Source organism: Alligator sinensis, unplaced genomic scaffold, assembly GCF_000455745.1.
Source record: "Alligator sinensis unplaced genomic scaffold, ASM45574v1 scaffold78_1, whole genome shotgun sequence".
NCBI classification, from domain to species: Eukaryota; Metazoa; Chordata; order Crocodylia; family Alligatoridae; genus Alligator; species Alligator sinensis.
Genome location: NW_005842171.1, coordinates 530,519 through 539,417, shown reverse-complemented (window position 1 = coordinate 539,417; position 8,899 = coordinate 530,519). Strand labels below are relative to the sequence as shown.

The following is an 8,899-nucleotide window of genomic DNA, read 5'->3' as shown; positions in this document are numbered from 1 at the left end:
ACAGAGTCCCCCTTATTCCCTGCTGCCCCCCCCAATGAGTTTGTAGGCAGCCACAAGATCACCTCAGCCTTCGCTTGTGGACACTGACGAGATTCAGGTCCCTCAGTCTGTCTTCATAGGGTCTTATCTGCAGGCCCCTAACCATACAAGTAGCCCTCCTCTGAACCCTCTCAAGGTTATCCACGTCCCTCTTGAAGTGCAGCGCCCAAAACTGGACACAGTTCTCTATCTGCGGCCTCACCAATGCCACATAGATGGGAATTATCACTTCCCTAGACCTACTTGTGATGCACCTGCTGATGCAGGAAAGTGTGTGGTTGGCCTTATTACCTCGGCACACTGGTGACTCATGTTCATTTTTGCATCAACCAGGACTCCGAGATCTCTTTCCACTGTTGTGGTGCTCAGAATGGTAACCCCCAGTCTATAGTTGTGTTGGAGGTTCTTTCTCCACAGGTGCAGCACCTTGCATTTATCCTTGTTGAATTGCATCCTATTCTGATCTGCCCACTTCCCCAGTCTGTCCAAATCTGCCTAAATTCACTCCCTGCCCTCCAGTGTGTTTACTATGCCCCATAGTTTAGTGTCATCTGCAAATCTGCACAAGGTGCTTTCAACACCTTCATCCAAATTGCTGATGAAGATATTAAACAGTACTGGTCCAAGGACAGAGCCTTAGGGGACACCACTGCCCACATGCCTCCAGGGAGAAACCGACCCATCCACCACCAGTCTCTGGGTGCATCCCATAAGCCAGTTTTTCACCCACCTTACTGTGAAAAAATCCATATCACAGCTACTCAGTTTGCTTTTTAAAATCCAGGTTAATAATATCTACTTAGAATCATAGAATCATAGGAGGAGGGCCGGAAGGGACCTTGTAGATCTTCAAGTCCAACCCCCTGCCTGGGCAGGAGGAAAACTGGGCTCAATTGACCCCAGTCAGGTAGGCATCAAGCCACTTCTTAAAGACCCCCAGGGTAGGAGCCAGCACCACTTCCCTTGGAAGTTGGTTCCATATCCTAGCTGCCCTAACTGTGAAGTAGTTCTTACGGATGTCTAATCTAAACCTACTCTCCAACAACTTGTGGCCGTTATTCCTTGTTATCCTGGGGGGCGCTGGGGGAAACAAGGTCTCCCCCAAACCCTTCTCCCCCAAATACTTCCTCCCCTGTATCTAAGCACTTTGTGACCTGATCATAAAAAGAGACCAGGTTAGTCAGGCAGGATCTATAAACCCATGCTTGTTGCCCCTTACCATTGTGTTACCTGCTGGCCCCCTGCAAATGTGAAACTTAATGATTTTTTCTAAGGTCTTGCTGAGAATAGAGGTGAGGCTAACTGGCCTATAATTACCCGGGTCCTCCTTCCTCCCCTTCTTGAAGTTAGGGACCACATTGGCCCTTTTCCAGTCCTCTGGGACCTGTCCCAAGTGCCACGAGTGCGCAAACAGCTGCGCCAGTGATTCTGCTATGTCATCAGCCAATTCCTTTAGTACCCTTGGGAGAAGGTCTTCGGAGCCCACCAACTTAAATACATCCAACCCTTCCAAGGGCCCCTTCACTGGGTCCGTGGTAACCGTTGGTGGATTGGTATTACTCTCACTCCAGACTAAAGACTCATTGGGAGGTGCATTTGTATCCGTGTCCAGGAAAACAGAAGCAAAGTAATTATTTAAGAGCTCAGCTTTTTCCATCCTATCAGTTATGAGTTGCCCTAGTCCGTTCTGTAGTGGCTCTATGCTACCCTGTGCCTTCTTCCTGCTCCCTATATACTTAAAGGATATTTTGTTATCCTTAATCTTTGTTGCCAACTTGAGTTCTGTATCTGCTTTGGCCTTTCTCACTGCTTCCCTGCAAGCACAAGCCAAGTAGGTACACTCCTCCTTGGTGGCTGCCCCCTGCTTCCACAGCCTATAGGCCTCTTTTTTCCTCTGAAGGCTCTCCTGGATTTCCCTGCTCAGCCAAGAAGGTTGTTTAATTCTTTTGCCTCCCTTTGCATGTACTGGGATGGTGTTCCTCTGTGGCTGTAGGATCAGCCCCTTGAAGAACTCCCACCCTTCTTGGACCCCCATCTCACAGATGTGATTACCCCTCAGTCCCACCCTAACTAATCTCCTGAGCTCGTTGATGTTGGCCGTCTGGAAGTCTAGCACTACTGCCCTACTATTTGGCTTTCCCACCTTAAACTGGATAGTGAATCCTATCAGCTGGTGGTCACTATCCCCTAGGTTAACTTGTACCTGTAGCTCCCCCACCAAGTCCTCCCCTGAGGCCAGCACCAAGTCAAGTAAGGCATCTCCCCTAGTGGGACTGCATACCTCCAACACTCCTACCAATGCAGCCCAGTATGTTGTTAGCCTTCTTGGCAACAAGGGAACCAGGGCTCCTATTCAGCAATTGTCCACTGTAGCCCCCAGGTCCTTTTCTGCAGGGCTGCTGCTTTGCCAGTCAGTGCCCAGCCTGTACCAGTGCATGGGATTGTTACACCCCAGCGAATTAAGCAATTATGCCCCTGCATAATTTTGCACATAAAATGTATGACCACACATAATTGCATAATATTGGATAATTTAACCCGGGCAGGCTCTGTGCTTCCAGCTGCGAGACCTATATGGAGGCACTGAATGTGGAGGCATACACCTGGACAGCTGGTGAATGGGGAAGGGAGCTCTTGCCTGCAAGAGATGTTGTGGGTGGGTGTGGGAGTGTGTGTGATTGGGTGCAGGGTTTGTTCATGTGTGTGGGTCCCCCACACCTCCCCCATAATGCATAGCCTCCACTAGCAGCAGCAGGCAGCAGGTCCTCGGCAGCCAGAGCCCCCAGTGGCATGCAGCTCCGGCTGAGTCTTGGCTCCAAAGCCAGCTTGGCCCACTGGCATGTGCCTTCAGGCAGACCAGGCTGGCCCTATGCCAGCACATGGGGCTCCCAGCATTGCAGGTGGAGTCATGCTCCATTGGGCCAGGCTGGGATGACTCCATGCCGCCACATGGGGCTTCCAGCACTCCAGTGGGGAGCTGCATGTAGAAGCACAAAGTCTGCCCGGCCCGATGGCTTGCAGACCAGGAGCCATGGGGAGTCTCATGTGGAGGCACAGAGCCAGCCTGGCCTGACCTGATGGCACATGGCTCCTGCCTGCAGTCCTGTGAGCCTCATGTGCTGGCACAGAGCCAGCCTGGTCTGGTTGAAAGGCGTGCACCAGCAAGCGAGGCTGGGCCAGCTTCATGCCACCACATGTAGCCTCCAGGACTCAGCTAGAGCCACACACTGCTGGGCGGGTCTGCCTGCCATGGCTATGAGTGCCCTGAGGGCCTCCTGCCTCCTTCTGCTGCTAGCAGCAGGGGCTGTGCACCATAGAGGAGGCAGGGCATTTGGCACAAGGGCCATACCCACCAACAAACCCTACACCCACCCACACATACACCCACAAACCCCAGACACTCCCATACCCACAAATCCCACACACACAGTCACACCCCTCACACATTTACAACCCCCCGCACATACATTCCCTTCACACCTCCCCCAACCACACCCCCCATACACAATATACAAAAGTAAGACTTTATTTTGAGCTATTATGCAATCACCTCTATATACAGTACACAAACATGTAAATCAGGACAAAAATATATTTTTTAAATACATTTAAAATATGTATAGTAGATGTTTGATTTTTAGTATATGATTTGGTTGTTACATAAATGCTGTAACAAACGCAGTTGATGCAGAGCGCAGCAATTCACTGTACAACTTTGTCCTCTTTAATCACAGCCATTCATTCTCAGAAGAAAAAATGAAAGAGCTGGTCTTCCTTTATTTCAACCTTGGAACTTAAAAAGACTTTAAGTTAACACATACATTTTTGTTTTACAATTATTGATGCTTTATTTTATTATTATTATTATGATTTTATTTATTTATTTGACTTACTTTGTTGGTATTTTGACAAGTATTGTACTGTGCAAAGAACCCAACATTACTGAGCAATAATTTTGTTACAGACCCCCACCACAACATCACCCTTGTTGCTGTCCCCTCTGACCCTAACCTGGAGACTTTCAACAGGCCTATCTCCAGTTTAGACATATCTGATTTATTTATTGAAAGGACTTTTAGCAATCCTTTGTTTATTTTTCTTTTGAACTTGGACTTTGAAAAGAAACGAGTGTCTAATTTAATGAAAAAGAAAAAAAAGAGTAAATTTGCTGAAAATTAGAAAATCTAATCTCAGTATAACAAGTCCTAATTGTTTTATTTAGTTTTAAAAATCATACCTGCTTGGTTACATTTTTATTTTTTGTTCATAGAATGGTAAAGCACTAAAGATTCTGTGATAAAATGTGTTATATAGCTGTATAAATAGAAAGTACCTATGTATATTTCTAAAGAAGGTTCAAATGGTGTTATGTTTAGCTTAATTTGTAAAAAAAATTTAAATAAAAGTAATTAATTCTATGTAATTTTGAATTTTTCTGCACATAATTTTGAATTTTCTGCGCATAACTCCCTGTGGTGTAAATTGTTCCATCCTAAGTGCAGGATTTTGCACTTGCACCTATTGAATCTCATGGGATTTCTTTTGATCCAACTCACCAATTTGTTGTGGTCTCTGTGATTCCTAACCCTACCCTCCAGCATTATCTACTACTCCCCCTAGCTTGGTGTCATCTATAAACTTGCTGAGGGTGCACTCCATCCCATCTTTTAGGTCATTGATAAATTTTGAACAAAACCAGCCCCAGGGCGGATCCCTGGGGCACTCCACTTGATGCCAGCTGCCAACTAGACATTGAGCCATTGACTACTACCCTCTGAGCCCAATGATCCAGCCAGTTTTCTGTCTACCAGGAAGTTGTCCCCAGCACTCTCCAAAAACTTCCTGGATTGCCTGTGCACTGCTGTATTGTTGCCCCAGCAGATGTCACGGTGATTGAAGAGAACCAAGGCCTGTGATTGGGAAACTTCCACTAGCTGTTTGAGGAAAGCCTCATCCACCACTTCCTCCTGGTCTGGTGGTCTATAACAGACCCCCATCATGACATTACCCTTGTTGCTGTCCCCTCTGACCCTAACCTGGAGACTTTCAACAGGCTTGTCTCCAGTTTAGACATATCTGATTTATTTATTGCAAGAAAATTAAAGTATGAAGGATCTTTTAATAATTGCAAGTTACTTTCTAAGTAATATTTGAAGTTTTGGATAGTTATGCCAAGAAGTGGCATGAACCCTAACAACTGATCCAAATTTCTTTTATTTAGTATAGTCTCTTCTCTAAATTAATGAGGGGGAGTCTCAGTGGCAATAAATTGTTTTATGTTAGAGGGAGAGTGAAAATAGAGTGTGCCTATTGTTTGATATACATTATTCAGAAGAAGTTTTTTGTTTGTAGATCCTCATTTCTGCAGATGATGAAATGGAGGAATCAGAAGTTGAAGAGGATCTGCGGAGACTGACTGATTTAAAGCCTGTTAAGAAGAAGAAGCATCGTTTTGGGCTGCCTGTATGATGTATTCCCTGGCCTGTAAATGTGCAGGTTTTGTGGCAAAGACTTTTCAGTCAGTTGCATTTCACTTTGCAACAGCATCCCTTTTTTCTTACAAACTGACTCAAAACCAGGCCTCTGAATAGGATGCAGGGAGATGGAAGACTTTCCAGTTCAGTTGCACTACAGAAATGCTAACCAAATATGCAAGCGTGTCTTTTCATCACATGTGAAAACAGCATTATTAGGGACCAAGGACTAGGGTGATTTGTATCTGAGATTTCACAGAAGACCATAAAAAACAAATACTACAATGGTTAATTTATGGTTACTGAATGAGTCGATGCAAGATGATCTGAAAAAGGCATGAGGATTGACTAAGTTAAACCAGTAAGTTTTATTACTAAAACTGGCTTTTGCAACATATTAAGTACTAGAGCAGAATAGTTTTATGGTTACACACAGTAACAATGTTATTTTTTTAAGTATATGTTTACTTTGTACAAGGTACCTATAAAAGTAATAGGTGGGAAAAGATTTTTTTTTCAAGTCTCCTCTAACCAGTTTGACAGTTTTATATTTAAGTTATATTTTCTTACTGTTATTTAAAGATTCTCTTTGTCAGAGAAATGTAAACAATTCCCTTTTTGTGCAGAAAAAAGGTCAAGATTTGGACTGACATTCTTGTTTATCTGTGTTTCCCAACTACAAAAACGCAAAGAGATCATAAAGAGAAAAGCTGTCTTTTTCACTACTGAAATCACCAAATATCCAGTAGAAATGTAACCCTAAATGTGGTTTTAGCCACATTGTTTTACAATACATTTTTGTATAATGGGAGATTGTACTCTGCATATTTGGCAAACATGCACTTTAGCATACAGCAAAAACAAACCTTTCTTATTATATAGTTCCTTTATCTAAGAAATGAACTTCTAAGGATGACTGCTGATATTTATTGCTTAAAAATCTAAAAGTCTCCTGATCATACCTCTCAGCAGTTTAAAAGGAGGCAGAACATTCCTTTTTTCTATTTACTTGTATGGTTTCTAGCACATGGAATCTTAATCTGATAGCAGATATTAGCACAGTGATGCAAATAATAATTCTATCCCATGTTTGTATCTTTGGTTTAAAAGATTTCTGCCATTTAAATATGTGTGTATAGTGCTGACATTTAATAATAATTTATTGGAAGGCTTTAAAGTGATGTTTTTCTAGCTCTCTTCTTCATTTCCTCAAAAAACCTGTCTCTTTCTTCCTTGTTCTCTTTCGAATAAGACTGAGAGGTATAAAGCACCTGTTACTGCATCAGCTACATATCTGCAGCTTTCAGTATCAGCTTTCTTTGGTTACTGAAAGTAAGTCTATTTGAGTTCAGCATCAGTAGCTATGTTTTCAGTGGTGTATTGCTATGAGTATTTCCTAAAAAACCTAAATGATGATTATGGTTTTGACAACTTTCTTGGCTTAATCAAATTTTGCATAGCACAAGGTGATATATCAAAGAAATAAAGGATTATATATATATTGCAAATCTGTGGTAGTATGTGGACATCACATATGTTCCAAGCCTTAAACCAAACAATTTCACTGGAAAACAGCTAGAACTTTTTAATAATTTTTTACATTTTTATAAACTTGCCTGGTCTTAATGTGGCATATTATCAAGACTAAGTGGTATCGGTGGGCCTTAGGAAATATTAAACTGTGCACTCACTCCCTTGCTTGCTTTTGCTGTTCTAACATTCCTGTTTGTTTCCTGCTTGGCTGGTTGAGGTGAACAGAACATCCTGGGACTTTATAGATAAACCTCAATCTCTCCAGCTAACGAAAAGGGACATGTTATCAAACCTGACATTTGAGAGTTAACTAGAGTTGCTGACCTGTTACTGTGCACTAAAATGTAATGTTTGCAATAAGTTGTTAAATACTAGTTGTGTGCTGTGTGGGGTTTTTTTAAAAATAAATTGAAGAACTCATGTAGATGCTGACCCAGAGCAAATTTACTCCCAGTCAGCCTAGCCAGCAAGGGGCCACAGGGGACGGGGAGCTCTGTTTGTAGTCCTGGCACTGCTCAGCTCCCCCCGCTCCCCCCAGGAGCTGAAAGCCAATCAGCTACAGGACTGGGGAGCTCTCTGCCTCCTGTCCTGGCTCCTAGCACAGAGCTCTGGAGGATGAACAGGGACTGCTGTCCTGGCTCCTAGCACAGAGCTCGGGAGGATGAACAGGGGCTGGGAACCCAGCCTCCCCTTCCCCCCCCCCGAATACCTCCACATGGCACGATGCCAGCTGCTCCAGGGAGCTGGCAGGGACTACAAATCCAGCACTCACCTGTTCCCCGGAGCAGTTCCAAACCACACAGAGTCAGCTGCTCCAGGGAGTGGGCTGGATTCCCCCTCCCCTCTCTATCCAGCAGAAGGCTCACCTGCAGCTGCCCCACACCCAGGACAGCTCCCCGCAACCCCCCACCAGGCAGGAAAGCCCTGCCTAGCAGGGGGCTTGCTGGCAGCTATGTGTCCAGATAGGCACAGGGCCAGGAGAACTGTGCCTGCTGCAGGAACAGCTTTCTCCTGGCCCTGTACATATCAGGTCCCCTCCCAATGTGCATGGGGCTAGGAGACAGCTGCTGCTCAACAGAGCTCTCCTGGCTCCATGCTCACTGGAACTGGCCTGTGCCCCTTGTGAGCTCCTGGGCTACACCAGGGAGGAGCTTGGAGCTCCCCCTGACTGCTGTAGAGGGGCAGAACAGGGCAGGAGCAGCTCCCAAGAGGGAGCATGTGTAGACGTGCTGCTTTGAATTAATAGCACGTGTAGATGCACTGAGTGGTTACTGCCAATATGTGCACTTTTACTCCATTTTCATTGAGGGTCAAGTTACCTTCCCTTTACTGCAGTAAAAGTATGCACTTGTGCAGTTACTCCAAAGTGTCAGGCACTTAAGTTATCTCAAGGTACATCTTGGTTGGGCCCTACCCTTTGCAAATAACAAGATCTTAAATGAGACAAAAAAATTAAATATAAATAAATCAATGTGACAGTTGCACATTTATACTCGCATCTTTAAAGAGCTTATACATATAAGAAAGAGTAACATCTAATGCTAAATGTTAGATGAAGTGTTGGCAGTGCAGTCTGAGAGAAACATTTCCTTCTCTAGACAAACCAAGATTTTAGGCTGTGCATATAAAAGTAATGGATTTCCATTCAATGAAATTCAACTATGTAGTATAACCTAAATAAAACAGATTTTAATTTTAATTTACAGAAAAGATTCAGAAATTGTGGAGATGAAGTTACCATGTCTGTCACCTTTAAAATCACCTAAGTGGCCATGATATCTGGCCTGGGGCATGTTCAAATAAACTAAACACTCATGTCCATGTAATATATACTCTTAAAGTTCTGGATTTAA

General features: G+C 44.0%; 1 protein-coding gene across 1 annotated transcript in view; it reads left to right on the top strand.

Moving 5' to 3' along the window:
* The window catches only part of STIMATE (STIM activating enhancer), a 47,785-nt gene extending 40,116 nt beyond the window's left edge, over positions 1–7,669 (top strand). Inside the window, exon 8 of the mRNA XM_014520964.2 lies at positions 5,392–7,669. Within this exon, the coding sequence (XP_014376450.2) occupies positions 5,392–5,508 (117 nt within the window). The 3' untranslated portion in view covers positions 5,509–7,669. The remainder of the gene's footprint in view (positions 1–5,391) is intronic.
* Positions 7,670–8,899: the final 1,230 nt, after the last annotated feature.